The sequence below is a fragment of the Mesoplodon mirus genome (assembly GCF_964341445.2).
Source record: "Mesoplodon mirus genome assembly, chromosome: 9".
In the NCBI taxonomy this organism is placed as follows: Eukaryota; Metazoa; Chordata; class Mammalia; order Artiodactyla; family Ziphiidae; genus Mesoplodon; species Mesoplodon mirus.
In genome coordinates, this window is record NC_138985.1 from 24,325,001 (window position 1) to 24,347,881 (window position 22,881).

General features: G+C 41.2%; 1 protein-coding gene across 1 annotated transcript in view; it reads right to left on the reverse strand.

Annotated features, from left to right (window-relative positions):
- The window catches only part of VPS41 (VPS41 subunit of HOPS complex), a 194,646-nt gene that overhangs the window by 63,834 nt on the left and 107,931 nt on the right, over positions 1 to 22,881 (reverse strand). The window contains exons 8-10 of the mRNA XM_082631906.1: positions 12,026 to 12,145; positions 9,989 to 10,135; positions 4,335 to 4,401 (exon numbers count right to left, since the gene is read on the reverse strand). Coding sequence (XP_082488032.1) covers positions 4,335 to 4,401; positions 9,989 to 10,135; positions 12,026 to 12,145 — 334 coding nt within the window. The remainder of the gene's footprint in view (positions 1 to 4,334; positions 4,402 to 9,988; positions 10,136 to 12,025; positions 12,146 to 22,881) is intronic.

Consider the following 22,881-nt stretch of genomic DNA (forward strand, 5'->3'; position numbering starts at 1 on the left):
ACTAAATAGAGCCACAGCATATAATAAACTAACAATATGGACTCTACTTAAAGTGAAAAAGATGTCCCTTATTTTCTTCTCCTTCTCTTTCTTCCTGGCTTCTCTCTGTCATTTTATGTAGATTCCCATGTAGCTTTTCTCTTGATTATTATGTTTTTTGAAGTAGACTTCCATATGAAATCAAGACTAGGGAGTCAATCATTAATTCCTTGCATGTAAATTATCTGCCCTTGGCGGTAGATGCCCCCAAAATGACACACCAGTATTGGCTTCATTTCCCAACAACATAGTATCAGCTCCCAGCTACCATTCCGTTAAGAACATGGACGACTTTGGTAAAAAGTGCCAGAGAGTTAGGGAGTCCTGTGACAGTAAGAGACCCAAGTTAAGTTAAAATAAGTACAGCAGGCATGGACCACAACCTACTTTTAAAACTGTAATTTGGAAGAAGAAATGACATCCCCCAAACCTTATGTAACCTTATGTCTTCATGGATTAGAGATTGGCCAGTAAGCTTCATCTTTATTATCATTATTAGCTTTCATTTACAAGAATATCTTATTGAGAGGAATAACTTTTGCATTGTTTTTGAGACCCTGACTTATAAGGAAGAGTTATAAACATCTGGCTTCTAAGAAACGTAATATACAGCCACAGATATTTCTTTCATGTCAATGTCATTTTCACCTCATTTACTAAAGTACAGTGGTTTACACTGTCATAAAGCAAATTGTAATCCAGACCTCCTAACATTTCTCTTTTCCTTTATTCTAGTCAAGGACTCGTTATCTAAACCACTTTGCCTCCTGCTGTGGAAATGGTTTATATTCTTAAAGGTTTGCTCTCAAGTGGGGAAAAAAATGGTACTTAACCATTAACCATAGTAGTAAGATGTCCCTAATGTGATATTGTTAGTACTCACACACGGTCTATTTCACAGAAATTGTTGTACAGACAAAACACACTTTAATAATGTGATCCCAGGGATCTAGGCCACCACTGGGCCGGCTGTTAGCAGTCATGGAGCTGGGATGGAGGTCTGCACGGTGATAATAACCACCGTGATTCAGTGAACACCTACTGTGTGCCAAGGACAGTGTTACAGACCTTAGAACCATGTCTAATTCTCCCAACTTTCTGAGACAGTAGGTTTTATCTCCATTTTACTTTTTAAATTTTTTATTTTTAAAAAAATTTTTGTTCACACTGCACAGTGTGTGGGAACTTAGTTCCCCGACCCGGGATCGAACCCACACTCCCTGCAATGGAAGCATGGAGTCTGAACCACTGGACGGCCAGGTGAGGAAAGTCTGGCTTAGGGAGGTAAAGCAACCTTATCAAGATCAGACAGGAATTTGGCAAACTGCCTGGCCTCCCTGCCTGGTTGTTCTGCAGGGTTAGATTCTACCCTTTTTTTTTTTTTTTTTTTTTTTTTTGCGGTAGGGGGGCCTCTCACTGTTGTGGCCTCTCCCATTGCGGAGCACAGGCTCCAGACGCACAGGCTCAGTGGCCATGGCTCACAGGCCCAGCCGCTCCGCGGCATGTGGGATCCTCCCGGACCGGGGCACGAACCCGTGTCCCTTGCATCAGCAGGCGGACTCTCAACCACTGTGCCACCAGGGAAGCCCAGATTCTATCCATTTTAATGCCACAGCAGTAAGACCTTGGACTTGTTTACCACTCTGAGCCTCAGTTTTCTTCATCCATAGAATAAGAAGCCTACTACCTGCCCTTCAAAGGGCTGCTGTGACAGTGAACTAAAGCAGGTAATGCACATAGCACAATGGCCCATACCTAGTATGCAAGCGCCAACTAAGGAGAGAAGATGACACTGCTGCATGTTTATGCCGTCCTGGCAATGTTTACATCCTAAAGTTCCCAGAGTTCTTGCCTTTTTATTTATTTATTTATTTTTAAACTCATCTGTATTTAAAATTTTCTAATACTTACCTCTCAGGACACTATGCATTGAGATGTTCAGGTTTTATTCTGGTAGGCAGCGGAGGGGCAGAAAATAGAGCTACTGAAATAATTATCTTTAGCTTCTAGTTCTCAGTCTTACCTAGTTCCTCAGTATCATTATATTCTGTATTTGCCTATTTCATCCAGACCCTGAGAAATCCGAACTATGAAATTATGTATTTATCCTTCTAAGGCAAAACAAACAAGAGAACAGCAAAACTATTAAAACCCTACCACCAACTTCCGACTTCAAGTATAAAATATCCCAGATTTAAATGCTACAACCATATTTGCCTGGTGGGTACATCTTTCTCTGTTTATGAAAGTACAGTCATGGGACTTCCCTGGTGGCACAGTGGTTAAGAATCCGCCTGCCAATGCAGGGGACACGGGTTCGAGCCCTGGTCCGGGAAGATCCCACATGCCGCAGAGCAACTAGGCCCGTGTGCCACAACTACTGAGTCCATGTGCCACAACTACTTAAGCCCACGCGCCTAGAGCCCATGCTCCACAACAAGAGAAGCCACTGCAATGAGAAACCCGCGCACCGCAACGAAGAGTAGCCCCCGCTCGCCGTAAATAGAAAAAGCCCACATGCAGAAACGGAGACCCAACGCCATAAATAAATAAAAATTTTCAAAAAAAGTACAGTCATGTGCAAATGATTTATCTCAGCTTCATCCTATTATAACAACCCATCAAATGTATATTCCCCATCCACCATCCAAATGGGTAAATAAACTTTTCAGTTGACATATAACATGGCACAACTTCTCTGCCACAAAACTGTCTCCTATTACTCAGCTCTAAATAATACAAAAAGAGCTTTTACTCTGTTTAACTGACAAAAGTCGGTCAATTCTCACCCTTTCTGTTTGAGCAACTTTGGCACTAGGTCCTAAAACTAAGTTATAAAAGTAGTGGCATAGCCTCCTTGGCATACTTTTCCTGAATAGTTGTTTCCAGAGTCACTGATTCATTCAACCCAATATTATTTAGCACCTACTATGTGCCAGGTATGGTGCCAGGTAACTGAGATACAAACACTGAGCAAAAACAAGGAGGTTAGGGGCTTCCCTGGTGGCGCAGCAGTTGAGAATCTGCCTGCTAATGCAGGGGACATGGGTTCGAGCCCTGGTCTGGGAAGATCCCACATGCCGCGGAGCAACTAGGCCCATGAGCCACAACTACTGAGCCTGTGCGTCTGGAGCCTGTGCTCCGCAACAAGAGAGGGCGTGACAGTGAGAGGCCCGCACACCGCGATGAAGAGTGGCCCCCGCTTGCCACGACTAGAGAAAGCCCTCGCACAGAAACGAAGACCCAACACAGCCCTAAATAAATTAATTAATTAAGAAAAAAAAAAGAGTAAATCCTATTTAAAAAAAACAAAAAAACAAAAAAATCAAGGAGGTTATAGTCTGGTGGAAGAGACAGAAATGCACTGAATAATCACACGATCACTGCAACTCAAACAAGGGCTAGAAAGGGAAATGCTACTTGCCTATCATGGGGGGATCTGACCTGCTTAGGGAGGACCAGTGGGCCTTCCCACAAAAGCAACACTTGAGCTGAGGTGTGATTAAAGATGATAAGGGGTCCATGAAGTAAAAAGAGGCAAGAAGAGCATTCTAGAGAGATGGGAAGCAGCAGCACGGGCAGATGGAAGAAGGCCAGTGTGACCGGAGCACAGAGGCCAAGGAGAAGCTTGTTATGAGCTGAAGCTAGAAAGGCAGGTGAGGGTCAACGCAGATCCCCATGGTCAAGCTAAGGAGTCTCATCTTTATCCTGAGAACAATGGGAAGGGACTGAAGGGTGGTGACACCAACTCACTTGTATTTTGACTGCAGTGCGGGGGACCAGAGCACAGTAATTCACCGTGGAAAGAGGTGAACCAGTTAGGAGGCTGCTGCAGGGATCCAGGTAAGACCATGGCAGTTGGGACCAGACCAGTGATGAGGGAAATAAATATTTAGAAGGCACACGCTGACAACACCCAGTGTGAGTAATGTATTATGAGCTGTGCACGCAGGCTTGGAATTTTGACGAACCACCTGTGAGACAGGTATTCTTTTCTGTATTTTATAGATGAAAATGACTGAGGCACGCAGAAATTTGTCCAAAGTCTAGGTGGTAAATAACAGAACCAGAACCCAAGCTCATGGTTATTCAACTTCAAAGCCAACTTACAATATTATTGTGTAAAAATTAGAAATAGAGTTAGAATAAAGGGTCTCTACAGCCAAATTTCAAAACTTAGAAGTTTCTTGATCTATTTCATCAAGGTACCAATGATGAGCCCTGAAGAACACAGCCTTAGGACTTGCTTCATAACATGGATTCTCTTCTGAAGGTTTACACCACAGAAGGCATACCTATTTCAACGTATCGGCTCGGCAAGTCCCTCATTTCACTGGCATGCCGTTCCTTCACCGAGCATATCTAGAAAAGAAATTCACAGGTTATTTTATTCATCTGATAGAAAACTCTTCATCACAGGTCATTCACTATATGGTACTTTTGCTAAATTAGCCGTGTAGCACTGAAGATGGAAGGCACACAACCTACCCTGTGACTTAAGTGATAGAAATTAACTTCAATGACATATAGCAACCATTACTTATAGTCTCCGACGCTATTCTTCAATAAAGTTTTATTCGAGGACAAAGAAAGGAAGGAAACTAATGCAGTTTTAATATGGTTTCAATGACCCATTCTCTGCAACTCTACTCACAGATTCCTTCTATCTATCTCTGACAGAAGCAGAGTCAAAAATGCCCAATGGCTAATCTGGGCAACACCCACAGTAGGTCTTGTGTTTCTGATCACATATTAGTAACATTTCACTGTTGCTAAATAATACTTTGCAAAAGTGTCACATGCTCTTCTTCTCTTGAGCATATTAAAATCAATGTATTATATAATTTAAATCAGGGGTGGCAAACAACAGCCTGGCCCCTGGTCTGTTTTTTTTTTTATGGCCTGGAAGCTAAAAATCGTTTTTATATTTTTGAAGCCTTGAAAAAATGAAAAGGAGGGAGGGAGGAAGAGAGAGGGAAAAACAGAAATAAAAGGAAAAATACTCAGCAGAAACAGTATGTAGCATGCAAAGTTTAAAATATTTACTACCAGCCCTTTACAGAAAAGTTTGCCAACCCCTATTTTAAATTATATGTATACAGTTGGGATAGAGATTTTATATATTTATTTTTGTATATATCTCACTTACACACAACCCTTAACACATATGTGTGTTAACAGTGGATGTTTTAGGGTGGTAAGACTAGAGATACTTTATATTTTCTTTGCTATATTTTCTAACGGAAATGTATTCTATTCTGTAATAAGAAATGAGAAAAATCCACGTAAGTTCAGCCATCCAAGTTAAGACTGAGCCTCAAATGTCCATCAACAGATGAATGGATAAAGATGGTGTGGTACATATATACAATGGACTATTACTCAGCCATAAAAAGAACAAAATAATGCCATTTGCAGCAACGTGGATGGACTCAGAGATTATCATACTTGTGGTTGCCAAGGGGAAGGGGGCTGAGGGAGGGAAGGATTAGTAGCTTGGGATTAGTAGATGCACTCTATTATATAGAGAATGAATAAACAACAAGGTCCTGTTGTATAGCACAGGGAACTAAATTCAATAACCTGTGATAAATCATAATGGAAAAGAATATGAAATAAATCATAATGGAAAAGAATATATATATGTATATATATGTATAACTGGATCATTTTGCTGTACACCAGAAATTAACACAACATTGTAAATCAACTCTACTTCAATAAAAAAAAAAAAGGCTGAACCTCAAGTTAAGTACTGATCTTATACAACTTTCATCAGGGACTAGGTTTTTTTCCTTTTTCTTTTAGGCAGCATTTATTGTGTTAATGTATAGCTGCAACCCTAAGTATAGCTACCATATGAAAAATTCTAAAATACAGAAAACCCAAAGGGAAAAAACCAAATTATTATCTGTTGTCCCAGCACAAAGTGAACACTATTAGCAATCCACACTTCTGGGGAAGCTACTTTTCTCAACCTAAAATTACTACAAATAATTTAATGTATTATTTAAATATCCTTACATAATTCTTTAATGTCTTTATAGTATTTCATTACATGAATATACTATAATTTATTTACTCAACCCTATTTTAGACATTAGTTTTTCTTCTATCTATCTCCGATGCAAGCAATAGTGCCATCAACATACTCGTGTATAAAACTGTTGGACTTTTGTTTCCTTAGGATAAATTCCTAGAAGTAGAATTGATAGATCAATGTACATTTTTTTAAGGTTTGGTTTGGCTAATATCCATGTCCAAGTCACTGTCCAGGAACACGGCAACTACATGACAGTACGGACATCCCTTGGTATCTGCAGGACCCTGGAGGATACCAAAATCTGAAGATGCTCAAGATCACTATAGGAAATGGCATAGTATTTGCATATAACCTACAAACATCCTCCTATATGCATTCAATCATTTCTAGATTACTTGCAATACCTAATACAATGTAAATGTTAATAGTTACTGGTTTCCAGCAAATTAAAGTTTTGCTTTTTGGAACTTTCTGGATCTTTTTCCTGCAAATATTTTCAATCCGAGGTTGGTCGAATCCACTGATGCAGAACCCACAGACACAGAGGGCCACAGTACTCTCTTTCTCTGACACGGGACTTGAACCCAGTGCTGTGGAGGTACAGGCATTTACTGAGAAGTGACAGGCTATTTCCTCCTTTGATTGGTTTCTGTCATTTGTTTCCTGTCCATCTCAGACAATTTCCTGTCCGCTCCCCCAATTTTCCTTCTCTTTGTATAAGTTATCCACTCTTCTATCCACACTTACTAGGGAAACTACTAAATTGTCTAATAGGCATGCTCCACATGCCAACTGAACAACTGCTTTATTTAATGTGTTGATAAAAGTATACAAGGAGCAGTGTTCCACGTGGTTTGAAGACAATAATATATATATATATATATATATATATATATATATATATGAAATAGCAATATTAATTAGCACTTTTTAGCAACTACTGGGCACCTGTCCTGAGCTGAGGGCTTTGTAAAGCAGATAGAGCTCTGTTCTTTTTTTTTTTTTTTTTTTTTTTTTTTTTTTTTCCGGTATGCGGGCCTCTCACTGTTGTGGCCTCCCCCGTTGCGGAGCACAGGCTCCGGATGCGCAGGCCCAGCGGCCATGGCTTACGGGCCCAGCCGCTCCGCGGCATATGGGATCCTCCCAGACCGGGGCACGAACCCGTATCCCCTGCATCGGCAGGCGGACTCTCAACCACTGCGCCACCAGGGAGGCCCGAGCTCTGTTCTTAAGAAGATTATGGTGCAGTGGGGGAGACAAACAACTAAATAAGGCACTTAGTGAAGTGTGATGGAGAAGTACAGAAATACAGAGCAGGGGGCATCTACTAGCAGGGATGGAAGACTTCCTGGAAGAAGCGCCATGTAAGTTGAAGCAGGAGATGCAGGACAGGTGCAAAAGGGCAACTTGACAGCTTGGGGCCCTCAACTGGAAGATAATCAGACAGAAGCAGAGAGGATAGGGGAAGGAGGGGCTAGACAGGAGCACAGGGGGCAGATCATCATGAAAGAGGATGATGTCATCCTATGAACAATGAGCATCCTGGAGGGAGGGGTTTAACCAGGAGACGGACATCACCTGATCTGCACTCTGAAAAGATCATCCTGGCTGCGCTGTTTAGGGCAGAATTAAGGGGGGCAAAACTCGAGTCAGGGGACCCGACAGGGGGATGGAGAGAAGTGGAGAGATCTAAGAGAGAGTGACAGAACTCGAGGACTGCCCGGGCCTCTTCCAATCCTCAGACGCCCCTGGAAGGTGATACTACCAGCCCTAACGTAGACACGAGAACACAGAGGCTCTGAGAGCTGCCCAGGACCTCAAGGCTGGAGCTGGGACTCACGCCAAAGCCTGATGGTGTCTCTGGCCATTCTACAACCTCTCTGAAGACAAGGACACATGACACCACTGGCAGCTGGGCCATGGCCTAGTCTATCCCCTAGGTGCTGTGGTCTGAGCTCTGTCCCAAAGAGCCCTTAGGCAATCTTCTCTATCACAACACACACACCTCCCTCCCTCTCTCCGTATCCCTTTTGTCATCTTCTATCCGTCTCCTCCACACCTGCTCCATCCACTCCGGCAATAATGCCTTCCTTTACGTACCACAGAGACTCATCAATCACACTCCAGTCTCAAGGATCTGCCCCTCCTGCTTCCTCGGCTGACACCCCTCCCCGGCAGCCGCATGGACTCCTAACCCTAAGATTCAAGTTCAAGGTGTCGGCAGGGCCACGCTCCCTCCAGAGGCTCTAGGGAAGAATCTGTTCCTCGCCTCGTCTAGCTTCTGGTGGCTTCCAGCATTCCTTGGCTGCCTCACTCCAATTCCTGCATCCATGGTCACACTGCCTTCTCCTCTTCTGGGGTAGCACTCCCTCTTGGAGGGCCCACCCAGATAATGCAGGATAATCTCAAGATGCTTCATTAGTCACATGTTTTGCCCAACTCTCTTGCCACATAAAGAAACATTTATAGGTGGTGGGAATTAGGACCTGCTCTCTTTGGGGACCATTATTCAGCCTAGCAGAGGAAGCATTTCTGGTAACAATCAGCAAACTTTTCACACGTCCCAACAGACTAATTTCCCTTGTCTTTCAGCGAAAGAAAAGCAAATCACAACAGAGGAAAAAGCCACTTGGTCCATCTAAGAAACTTAAGAAATATCAAGAACATCACTTTATTGGATCAGTAACCACATGCATGGGATAGGGAGACTGGGAATCACTTTTTTATCATAGACTTTGGGGGTACAACCTCCTTCCTGTTACCTTAAATGTGAATCACGTTGTGTTCATTTAACACATGGAAACAATGACCACATGTTCAATTAAGAAAGAAAGAGAACCTGAATCATATCAACGAGACTTTACCTCAGATTAACAACATTTATTTTGGTGATAACAATCACTGCATTAATTTTTAGGCTTTTCTTTCCCTAGAAGAATTTGAAATAGCCATGTCTCTTTCATGACTTTTCTGGAATTTTATGGCATAACAAGGACAGCCGATATTTATTAAGTACAATGTGCCAGATCCTAGGCTAAGCTCTTCATTTAATCCTCTCCAAAACATGTGATGTGAGAACAATTAGCACTCCCATTTTACAGATGAGGAGAGTAAGACTTAGACAGGGTCACACAAGAAGTTAAGTGGAAAAGTTGGAATGGATCCCAGGTCTGTGTGACTCTTTAGAGCCGAGCTCTTCCATTAGACTATTGCTGGGCTACTTTCTCACAGCGTCTTTAACTCAGCTAAGTTTTAGTTTACGTTGTTTAGATTAAGGTGTATATTTTTAAAGGGAAGAAAACAACGTTTGGCTCTGAAACATCTAATACGAGGAAAACAACTAGGCATGAAATAAAGGTGAATGGATTTGGGGCCTCCTCTTGCAAAATAGCTTCATTTACCCAGGCACATAATAGGCAGATAATATACATGACAAAATAGCCCCAAATCTTATCCATAATAAGCCTGGGCCTTTACTCCACCAAACTACTAGTGAACAAGCAGGACGATTTCATTTCAACCTTCTTTTTCCACCATCAGGTCCTAATGAAGAAGTTCAGGATCAAAGCTACGGGAAATGAAAAGAACAATAACGAAAGGGGCCCAGGTGAACCAACACTACCTAACACGTGTTTTACACATAGCTAAGGCCAATCGGGTTATGGGAAATTTAAAAAGGATCAAAAAGGCAGCACCATTCTGAACATGGAGAAGTTCAGGAGAAAGGATAGATCTGAAAATCTATGCATATGGAAGAATTCAAGCATGAAGTGATTATCACATGACAATAATAGGCAGGTGAAAATATTCTGGTTCCGAGAAGCCAGTCAAGGACTCAGACTCCTGTGGACCATCTTCGGTAGCTCTGTAACAACACAGACTTATGAGAAAGACAAGCGAAACTACCTTGACAGAGGTGCCCCAGCCAATGATCAGTGTCACATTGTCCTTCCAACAGAGGCTACAGGGATACATATCAGGGCGAAGACTTATATCATCCCGGGGCACATTGGTGATTCTTTGCTTGGAGGTGATGTCAAAAATCTTCACACCCTGGAAAATAAAATAGCATTAAGCATCCTCTACTTGGGAGAAGGAAGGTCAAAGAAGATTTATTAGTGGCCACTGCTAAACATCAGGGATAACCAGCCCAGCAAAGTATTGAGAGTGTGTTTTAGGTGCTGCTGGGAGCCACAGAAATGTTCCTACTCCACATGAATCCTGTGAAAACCCAAAACAAAAGAAAACCTCTGTCCTTCTTTCTAGGCAAACTAGATTTTATGAGTGGATGGCACAGGCCACTCAAATCCAACACAAGTGGGAAATGTACAGATATCAACAACTGCATTTCCAAAAAGCCAGAAAGTCACGTCTAATTGTATTGTTCCACCACAAATACGGGGTTTGGTTTTCAGAAAAGCTTTGAATCTGAAAAACCACTATATAAAGAAAAACACGCCTGACATTTTAAAGTACTCAAATGGAAACATCAAGCAAGCAGCTAAATGAAAATAAACCAAGAGGCCACACGTCTGTTGACCTTGACTGTGACCCAGGAGAAGTAAGACAAGTCCTGACTAGCACGGTAGATTCTGGGAGGTTTCTACCATTCAAAATGGAATAGCAGGGGACTTCCCCGGTGGTCCAGTGGTTAGGATTCTGCGCTTCCAGCGCGGAGGGCATGGGTTCGATCCCTGGTTGGGGAACTGGGATCCCGCATGCCACGCGGTGAGGCCAAAAAGAAAAAGGAATAGCACTGATTTGCTGAATTATACCTCAAAATTCCAAAAGCTATGCCAGATGTCCAAAAGGTAATTTTTAAACTTTCTACTCGCCCTACTCATATTGAGTAAACTTGAGATAAGGGAAGTACCAAAAATTAGGATCCACTTTTTCAAAGGCAGGCCTATTTTGGGTCTGTGATTATACTGAGAGTAAAAGAAAAATCAGCAATATCCTGCCCTTGTTTCATAGCAACTGGCACTTGCCCTTGGCTAATATGCAAATGGTATTTTCAAGACCACATTTCCAATGCAGCCCTTTCATTATTAAGATGCCTTTTCATTTTCTTGGCTATTCTCCATGCCTAGGGTTTCTTCCTCTAAAACAGAGTCCAGAATATGTTGGAAATTACTCTCTCATGAACACCAAAAGTAATGTAATTTCTTTACCCTCTGGGTAGGATATCAATCGCTACATGTACCTTTTAGAAATGGCAGTGGCAGGACATGGAAGCAACCTAAGTGTCCATCGACAGATGAATGGATAAAGAAGATGTGGCACATATATACAATGGAATATTACTCAGCCATAAAAAGAAACGAAATTAAATTATTTCTAGTGACGTGGATGGACCTAGAGACTGTCATACAGAGTGAAGTAAGTCAGAAAGAGAAAAATAAATACTGTATGCCAACACATATATATGGAATCTAAACAAAAAAGGTTCTGAAGAACCTAGGGGCAGGACAAGAGTGAAGACACAGAGAATGGACTTGAGGACACAGGGAGGGGATAGGGTAAGCTGGGATGAAGTGAGAGAGTGGCATGGACATATATACACTACCAAATGTAAAATAGATAGCTAGGGGGAAGCAGCCGCATAGCAAACGGAGATCAGCCCAGCCCGGTGCTTTGTGACCACCTAGAGGGGTGGGATAGGGAGGGTGGGAGGGAGGGAGATGCAAGAGGGAGGAGATATGGGGATATGTATATGTATAGCTGATTCACTTTGTTATAAAGCAGAAACTAACACACCATTGTAAAGCAATTATACTCCAATAAAGATGTTAAAAAAAAAAAAAAGAGGGAGGAGATATGGGGATATTAAAAAAAAACAGAGAAATGGCGGTGGCAGGAAGCAGCATCCCTGCCCTTTGTCGCAGCCCTCTCGGTTCGGCTGTCCTTCTAGCTCTGAACCAGCATTAGGGAGACCGCTTGTACCATATTATTGGCCCAGGCAATCAGATGGCCCCTCCACTTCACACTCCTTATGTTCCCTTCTCCTTCGTGCAGAACTGAAGACTTCCATCTGCTCATCCAAGACCGTTCAAACAGCAGCAACTAGGGGCAAATATCACAAAAACAGAATTTTAGAAACCAAGAATCATATATCAAATTCCTTATTATTTTTGCTTGTCCATTCACCGAGTAACAAACTATTCTCAGCCTTTTAAATGTAGGTTTCTAGTGGTACAAGATTTGCATTTTGGCAAGTATTCCCAGTCTATCTTTTACCCTACCGAGGACGCTGTTTAAAATGTGTTCGAGTGTTGAGGTTACTACACAGTCCAGCCACAAGATGGCACCAAAACACCAATATTCAGGGAAAGTAATGTACGCTAGTCAAAAGATTTTTATCACAGAAAGTTGCTCAAATAGTTGACCATGAATTAATTTATTTAGTAAATTGGGAAATCAAAACCTGATAATGTTTTCCCTGAAAATAAAATATTAGCCACAGATTAAACTGCAATGATTAGAAGGGGTCTTTTACTTAACCCTAGAAAAATAATTTAACAATGACGTTTGAGCAGTAATTCATGTCATAAGAGAAATTTGCTTTAGGATTAAACTTCTATAAAAACTTCAGAGTAGCTAGGGTCTTTACTTTAATCAAAACCTCTACAACATAAATATGTAGTTCTAGAATTCATGCATTATTAAGGATACAATAAAAATTTTTTTCTTGATATATCCAATTTAAATCCTGTAAAAAAAGATCTTTATACAATGTCACTTAATACATACAAGGTATAGTTTATACAATGTGTAACTATATAACTTTAGACATGTAATCCTGAAATATACAGTTAACCTTTTAAAAGCAATTGCTGATGAGAGATTCCATAACAGAATTTTTAAAATACCTATCATAAGCGTCAAGTTCAGTTTACCTTAGTATATCCCACCCCCCAAATAGGGGAAAAAATAGGGAATAGTAGAGAGTAAATTCACCATATTTATATTTCTCACATGTCTTTCTCAATGGTTAGGCTCCTAGAGCCAGAAGCGGCAGGAAAAAAGGAAAGAAAAAAAAAACCCTAAAATTAAATAAGTGTCCACCGTCACTAATAAGCCGAGTTTAGTCAAGTGAAAATGCCAGAAATGTATAAAGTTCTCTATCATCCATGCAAGAGCAAGGTGGCCTCACAACATCCACAGGGGAGACTGGAGACAGGGCGTCTACTGAGCTCAGGTGTTCCCGTTGGATAAACACAGGACGGAGCTCCTTTACATATGCTCAACGACTTTCTAATCCTCCCCCCGCCCAGGTTCCAAGAAATCACCACCACCAGCCTCCCTGCCTCCAGCTAGTGACACTTAGGTACGGCCTCCACCTGTGATTCAGCCTCTCCCTTGGCCATGACGCAGAGAACAGAGCCAAGGCGGCCGCGGAGTGTGTGCAGCGTTTTGTGACGGGACAGCTCTGAAACTTGGGATCAGAGGTGAAAGCCTGAGAATACAACTCCTGCCACATATAAGATCACAGTTCACTAAAGACAGGTAGCTAAAGACAACTGTATTCAACATGAGGAATTGGTAAGGTCACAATGTCTGTCTTGCCTCTGTGGCCTGGGTCAGGCGGAGGGGATTGTAAGAAGTGGGCGGGGCCCGGGAGGGCTCCACAAGCACCTGTTGGAAGGGAGGATTGGCTGGACGGCCAGGGGGAGATGCACCGTGGCACCAAATTCCCCTCCCTCACCAATCCCCACCTAGAAACGGCCAACGTAGTATTAAAAGGGGAATAATCTGTACCTGGGTGAGAAAAATTAAATATGCCCTCAATTTTAAATTAGAAATTCTGTAAAACATGATAGAAAGAAGATCCCAGTGAAGGCTGTGATCCAACTCGTTACAAGAAAGAGCCCACCTCAGTCAAGTATATAGCAGAATGACACTCAGTGCGGTGGCGGCTGGAGGTGAGGGAAGTCACAGGGAAAATCTCAGGTAGGGACACAGGGGCCTTGATCAGCACCGGCAGAGTCACACCTGAATAGCTATTCCTGCTATTGCTTGGAGACACAGCTTGGAAGAAAAAAGCAGGCAGGCTGGCACAGGAGGGCAGTTGTGCCAGTTATGTGAGGTGGGCAGTGCCTGTAGAAAGTTACCTTAATAAATACAGAAAGCAAGCTTTAACAAAAATACAGCACTTCCCTGCTGCACCAATGATGACATTCTTTGGTAGCTGTTTTCCCAACAGACACTGTGTTCAGCAAAAATGAAAACATAAAACTTCCTTCTCCCACCACTGTCCAGAGTAAAAGATGTGGAAACGTTCTCACAAAATCTACAGACAACTTCACAGCCGCTTCTAGTAAATATGAGCTAACAAGAAGAAAAACTAGCAATATGGAAAAATACACTATTTGAAAACAATAAAACTTGTCTAGGGAATAAGATAAAATCTTCCACTCCTGACACATGAACAAGACATTCCGTAAAGCAGAGAAGAATTTTACAAATAATTCTCCTTATTCTCAGGTGACAAGAAAATTAAGCAAGAAATTAATAACAAAGGATAAGAAGAGCAAAACAGAAAAAAAAACTTAAATAAAAAAATACTCTCTCTCCTTGGGTAAAAGAGGAAATCGGGGCTTCCCTGGTGGCACAGTGGTTGAGAGTCTGCCTGCCAGTGCAGGGGACATGGGTTCGAGCCCTGGTCTGGGAGGATCCTACGTGCCGCGGAGCAACTAGGCCCGTGAGCCACAACTACCGAGCCTGCGCGTCTGGAGCCCGTGCTCCGCAACAAGAGAGGCCGCGACAGTGAGAGGCCCGCGCACCACGATGAAGAGTGGCCCCCGCTCACCCCAACTAGAGAAAGCCCTCGCGTAGAAACGAAGACCCAACACAGCCAAAAAAATAAATAAAAAGAGGAAATCGAACTGCAACCAGAGCACTTGGAAAATGAAAATACAAATAGCACAAACCTAAACTTTAGGGAATGTAATCAAAGTTGTAAACAAGGGAAAGTCCATAGCTCTCAAAGTTAATAATGAACAAAAACAGATGTGTGTGTACTAGCTACACAGCAAAAACAAAATACTTTATTGAGGGAGAGAGAAGGAGAACTAAATAAATGGAAAGATATATTACGTTACTGGATGATAAGACTCAAAATTCTCACTGAAGAGCTTAAGTCTTACGAAGTTAACCTACGATTTTAATGCAAACCCAAAGAAAATCCCAAAGGAATTTCTTCTAGAGCTTCCAAAATGCTATGAATTCATTTGAAAATATGTGAGAATAACAAGAATTTTTTTTTTTAAATTAAGCAATTTGGGGGTGGGGCTGTGGATGTGCCCTGCCAGGCAGTAAAACGTTATATGAAAGTAACACCCCAAACAGTATACCAGTGGTCTCGGAATTGACAGGTGAAGGAAAAAGGAAAGAAAAAAACTGACAAAGATGAACCAAAATGATAAGGTCAGACACTGGGGGCAGGGACATGGCTGTCTGTGTGTGTATGTAGGACCCACAATCTTTCTGGAGGGTCCTTTAGCATTATGGGCTCAAAGCTTTAAAAATGTCCCCAGGAAGTCCTAGCCTAGAAATTTATGCTAACGAGTGATCTGATAAGTGAGTAAAGAGTTATGTAAAGTTATTTATAATGGCCAGAAATAGACTGAGTAAAATGTAGTAGAGCTAGACAGCTGAAGAGTATACATTCATTTTTAAATGATTTTATTTATGGACTCTTATTAACAGAAAAAGAGGTTCAGGGCATATTAAATAAAAAAGCAGATTGCAAAACAGGATTAAATATGATGACTTTTAAATAAAATATGAATGTGTATCCACATATTAAAATCTGAAGGACACATTACAAAGTAATCATAATTAATTCCAGAAAGAGGTGACAGGCGATTTTATATTATTTCTATTTTATAATTATTCCGCATGGCACATGTGAATTATTTTTTATAATGTTAATATGCGGATGAAAATCCATTCTCTAATGTTTATAGTCAGGATAATTTAGGGGAATATTTGAAATAAAACTATCAAAAAGTTCACTGGAACTTGAAGGAATGTTTGCAGCATCCTGACTATGCGTTAGAATTAATTCACATAAACTGTACCTATTTTTTAAATAAAACATTCAACTTTAGAAATGTTAATAAAGTCCTGTTGTAATTCCAATTCAAATCAAACTCACTCCACTCCATCCTTTCTGCTGTGGTCAGTGTGCTTTCAGTTATAGAATGAAGCCGAGGCCGCCAGCCTCCTTTGTCTCCTGCTCTAGCTCCAAGGGAAGCTTCCAGCAGAGGGCAGGAAGAAAAGGAGAGAATGCTGAATTCAGTCTGAGTTTTCAGAGTTCTATTACAATAAACCTTGTGTAACCTGCTCTGACACAAATCAAAGGAGCAAAGGAGCTTCTCCCTTATTTTTATAATTCGGACGGCGGCATCAGTGGTACCCATTCTGTGCCACTGATGGGTACTCAAAAACAGGAGGTGGGGGGCAGCTAATATCCTAGCTTCTGTAAATGAAATAAATTTTAACGAATTTATATTACAATTTTAGACACGATTCATGTTATTTTTCCCATGTCTTTGAAACAGCGGTAGTTTCATCACTTTATATTTGAAAACTAAGAAATTTACATTTTATATAAATTTTATATAAGTTTATATTTGAAAACTAAACAAACAGCCTTAAATATATTAGAGAGGACCATCATTTTGGAGAATTCTTCCGTAAGTCAAAATAACTTCCCCCTGATTTCTTGGTTCTACATACATCTTACGGTCATGCTGGTTCTGAGTCATGGGATCACGAGCACCATTTTATATCTAGTTCACTGAGATCAGGTATTTTCTTCTCATCTTCCTAGCAGACTGCAAATCCATCGGGGAGAGAAACCACATCTTATACGTACTTTACTAGACACACAGGAATAACAAATATTAGATACTGAGTAGGCTTTCCTAGGTCTGCAAGTCTTATTCTTTCCTTTGTGGTCCATACACACAATGTATTTGCTACAGGAAGAACTGTGTGATTCCCAAATCTTCCAGTTACTCAGCCCATCTTTAGTTAGTAAGGTCCCTACACTATTTCAGACACACTGGCATCTGCCCTAATCTCAAAACTCTACAGGAAAAGGACCCTGAGACTGATTCATCCAAGGAAAACATCTGTACCTTGAGAAAGGGCTCACTTATTCTGACTCTTATGTCCTACTCCTGAAATGCTGGTCTCTTTCCCTTTGCTCAACGCCAGAGGATATAATTTGTGTACAAGTTGTCAAAAATTTGCAAAGTCCTTTGAAGGTGAGTCCTCCCCTAACTGCAGCCCCTTGATTTCAGGGATGTCCACTGGCCTCCCATTTGGCCTGAGCAGTGATCCCCGGAATGGGTTTGACTGCCTCCTCCAGGGCTCTCTGGACTGTCACAGGGCCCACTTCTCCCAGCCGTTCCCTCGCCCAGCCTGCCTCTCTCCTCTATGTTACCTGCCTGACCCCTTGAAGCATTTATTTCTGCCTTCCCTCTCCACTCCACTTAATTCTTTTTTTTTATTTTTATATTGGAGCATAGTTGATGAACAATGTCATGTGAATTTCAGGTACACAGCAAAGTGATTCAGTTATACATACATGTGTATCTATTCTTTTTCAAAGTCTTTTTCCATTTAGGTTATTACAGAACATTGAGCAGCGTTCCCTGTGCTATACAGTAGGTCCTTGTTGGTTATTTACTTTAAATATAGTACTGGTACGTGTCAATCCCAAACTCCCAATTCACCTAATTCTTTACTTATAAGTCCTATTTCCTAATCCACACATAGTATAAAACCTTAAACGTCAGCTAGTAATTATGGAATTATTCCCATTACTGTCCTTTGAAACTCTCCAAGTACAACCATGCTGTACATACAGGATTTGATGGATAACATTCTATAAGACATACAGTTTCAGACAGGAGGGGTCAGGATTTTTCCATCCTAATCTATGGGCATTTCAGGCAGAAACACACTAACTGGCAGGAATGCCAAAGAAAGCTCTGTTTCGTCAAGTTAAGACGAGACAATCTGCTTTTCTTACACACATTCTACGCTAATTTAACTACCACAAAACTATCTGCCTGTATTTCACTGACATTTAATAAAATCCATTTCTTTCTTGCAGCCATAAAACTGCCTAGAGACCTACTGAGCACGAATCTTCTACAAAGCATTTTAGAGGGGAAGCCATTGGGTGAACTACCCTTAAAAGCAGCTGGTTAATTTATCTGGTTCATCTTCCACATCCTGTAACACTGAGTTGTCATTATCACAATACTGAGAGCAATTTAAGCTCAATGGGAGCTAAGTACATAGAGAAGAAAAACTGTTTCCAAGAGGTCTGTTTTTTGTTGGAGAAAGTATTTTAGGGCTTTATTTCCCATAAATCCACATTCTGGCAGTCAGCACTCTCAGTACTTATATTTCAATGGGAGCCCTCAGATCCTCAGCAATATACTTTATTCTCCTATGTTTTGTGCTGATAAATCTATCTAGAACTTTCCTGCACCACATCCCAGCATCTCCCACACATGGGCATGATTCCTATTGGGCTGTAATAAAGCTGCCAGTTCTGGTAGCCTAACACCCGTCACTACCCATCACCATTCTTCCCTCATGGAGGAAAGGGAGGGTGATTGGCCCTTTGTTAATCACTTTGTGATCTTCCAAGTATATAAATCACTTGAGTCCTTCAGGCTCCCTAAACACCAGCATCACTTCTTGCTCTGAGCCTGGGGTCTAATAAGCCCATGGGTAAGGGTGTTCCACCAGGAAGGATCGAGAGGCTTGGAGAAAACAGACTCCACAAAAGACAAAATGCTTGATCAGAGAAGATGCTGGAGTGTGAGATAATAAAACAGAGAAATAGTGAAAGAAACGCAAAACCCAGCAAGTTAAAATATGCCAAATAAGACTGTCCCAGTAAAAATAGACACAGGGTATAATGATGGGGAGGACTTGTCACAGAAGGATTTTAAAATCCAAGATTGGAAGAGATTAGGGATAAAATTGAAAAAGTCAAGAGGGCAAGTAAAAAAAAATTAGTGAGCATGGAGAAGAGCTGGGGTGGTAGCTGGCTGCTGACAGCAGATAGGAGTCTTGAATCTTGATGGAGACAGAAGTGACCGAGAAGAAGCCCACAGAGCAGAGAACACCTTTGTCCTGCTTCCTGCTTTGGCTCAGTACCAAAGTTTAAAACACACAGCCTTTCTAAACACCATTGAGAGAGAACTTAAAACATGTAGGAAGAAAACAGGGATTTCCCAAATATATTACTGCTTTCAATTCAGTGGTTATTTCCTACATCCCCTTTCCCAAAAGGTGAGTCAACACGTTTAAAAGCAGTTAAACACAGGCCAGATACCGTTACCAGAGAAAGTCTCTCTGTACACAGATGGATTTCCAGAGGCCACCTCACAGGGTATTTGCTTCCAAGCAATATCTGAATAAACACAACTAAAATACAACACAGGTTTTGGACAAATCCTTGAAGTTAACTATTCCTGTGAAAACTATGTAGTCAGATATATGCTTTGAAATTTAAAAAAACACCATATCAACGTAAGGTAACAGTCAATTTAGTGACCAAGAAATACAAGCTATGGGTTCAAGGTGAACCAAAGAAGTTAAACATAAGAAATGCTGCTTAGGGGCTTTCCTGGTGGCGCAGTGGTTGAGAGTCCGCCTGCCGATGCAGGGGACACGGCTTCGTGCCCCGGTCCAGAAAGATCCCACATGCCACGGAGTGACTGGGCCCGTGAGCCATGGCTGCTGAGCCTGTGCGTCCGGAGCCTGTGCTCCCCAACGGGAGAGACCACAACAGTGAGAGGCCCGTGTACCGCAAAAAAAAAAAAAAAAAAAAGAGATGCTGCTTAGGAGCAGTCCCTTTATATTAAAGAAAAACAAAAAACAAAACAAAACAAAAAAACCCACACAAAAACAAACAAAAAAACTAGCAATGACAGAGAGATATATATCTATGTATCTACTTGCCCATCTATATGGGTTTAGCAGTCAACTGTAACCAGCATGTGAGGCAGACTCCTATTCAAACTAGCAATCTGCAATTTCTTCATATGCAACTCACAACTGTAAATGGGATTCCAGAAACGAATGGGGCATTTAAAAAATAGTTTTACCACTAAAAACAAAACAAACAAGCAAGCAAACAGAAAACCTTCCAGGTGGGTCCTGCAGACTTAATAGAGCTGGTTGTTCATGTCAAACACCTTGGGTCTGTTTTTCAGTTTGCAGCTGTCTGAGGGTCTGTTTCCTGGGGCTGGCTTCAAGGTTGGACCCCCTGCCCCACTAAGAGTAGAGAAAACACAAAAGCCATCCACTGGGTGATGAAACGAATTGATGTTCTGTGCAATGAACAAATATCTCTAATTTTAACTACGCATAATCTCAATCATAGACGACTCAGGGGGAGATCTTTGCACAGCAAGGTTATGAAAAAGAAACACAAAACTGCTAAGTCTTGAATAAGATAAAGCGTCACCTGAACACACAGGTTTATGGATCTGAACAAGCACTTCACTCTATGCAAAGTAAAGCAAAAGGGAACCAGCAAGGACCTACTCTATAGCCCAGGGAACTATACTCAATATTTTGTAATAACCTATAAGGGAAAAGAATCTGAAAAAGAATATGTACACACACACATATATACATGTATATATAATGGAATCGCTGTGCTGTACACCTGAAACGAACACAATATTGTAAATCAACTATACTTCAAGTAAAAAAAAAACAAAACAAAGTGAAGCAAAAGGGGGAAAGTAAAGATCGGGACCCTGCCTACAGAAGAAACCAAGTGAAATGAACCTGCCTTTAACTGGGCACCGTGGCTTGTCTTTGAGAGCCTCCAAGGAAGCAGCAGGACAGATGGTTTGGGGGCAGACTCACATCTACGGAGTGGAGTATAGTCGTCTCCTTTGTACATGGTTCAGCATCTACTCTAAAGCCTCATTATGACTCCTATATAAGGCCTCCCTAGAACAAGAATAATTATTCCAGGTTTAGCTAAAATTGGAGAAAAGGCTGCAGGCTATTCAGTAAGCAGCAATAATTTGTGCTCAAACTGACAATAAATATCAAACGGACAGTCGTCAATTGTCCTGGCTTCTAGGGTAATAGTAAAAGCTGCCCCGAGCTAAGAATACAACCAGAGAAATCACAAAGGAAGAGATATAAGTGACTGGTAAATAATAATGCTCAAAATCACTAATAATTCAAAGAAGTTACAAAACAACACATTGGAATCTCTTTCTATGTATATCAAATTGGCAGGCTGATACGGTGAAACGGTTCCTCTAACACAGATGGTGTAAATCAGTATGTTTTCTGGAATGTACCTTTACTTGGCAGTTATGTATCCAAAGCCTAAAAGATAATTATAATCTTTGACCCAGTAATTCTCATCGTAAGAATCAGTGCTAGGAAAACATTCAGAAACACAGACAAAAGTTCACGCCCAAAGATTTCTAGCTTCATTACAGCATGATTTATGCTAACCCCAAACTGGATACAACCTAATGGTCCAATAATATGAGAATGATTAAGAAAAGTAAATAGACCCATAGGATAGAATATTATGTAACCATTAAAGAACATCTGAGCTAAGATTAGACTTCAATAATGTAGGGAATTTCATATGATTTACAATGCTAAGTTGAAAACAACAAAAAAGAGTTGGGATTACTTTATACATTCTTTTATTATTGCTTTTTATTATTATAAAAGGCATGTTTTCTACCAAAAAAAAAAAAAAGCAGAAAAAAAGCCAGTGAAGGCCAGAAAGAACACTAATAATCCTGCCCAGATGTTGTTAATAATATATGTTCATATTATTAATATTGTTAATAATTTGGTATACAGCTTTCCAAGAAATTGCTCCACCAGACATTTATATTTCTACCCAAAAAACGAAATCAGACCATACACATATTTTCATAAAGTACCTCAAAATAGAAGTCATCGAGCAAATGTTGGGCATTTTATTTGTCACAACGAAGAAAGAGAAAAAAGCTGGCCTGCAGGAACTGGCCTGCCATTCGTGTTCTCAGGGTGAATATAAACAATGTCACAGAACACCAACATCAGACAAGGCCCCGTGACCAGGAGATGGGGACAAAACCAGGACTACTCCATAATCATATCTGAACACTGACAGGATATCAATGTTTTCCAAGCCACAGAAATGACCAGACACCTCCTTATCCTGGCTAAAAGGAGAGACTGCTGCTTCTTTATCAACATGTCGCTAGCCTTCATTTGGTCTGTCCTCCTTCTAGATAGGATGTATTAAGATACCCAGGGGTGGAATTACTCTGACGGCACTGGATCCAGAGCAAAGTTCTGCTCCCTTAAACCCTCCCCAGACCATCTTTCATCAGCCCAAATCCTGTAATGCCCTCTTTCTAACACACCCTCTTCCTCATGCCTGGTGGGTGTGTTCCGGAGATCTTTGGCTGCAGGGCACTGACACAGCTAATTCACCACGTTAGATGTTGATTTTGTTCAAATTTGCACTGTTACAAACATCAGAGAGGAATACTGGCTGAAAATGAATTAGAAAACGGAGAGGGATCAAACAAACAATGGGTGGGGGGGAAGCCCCAAATGCTTAAAGACAAAGGACTGCAAAATTACCCCAACAGTGCTATATACATACATATACACATACACATATTTTTTCCTCTCAAAAGACTGGGAATACTCATCTTCCTACCAAGTCACCATTCTGACTAATGGTCTCATGGGCTAACTGCTTTCCACCAGCAGCATTC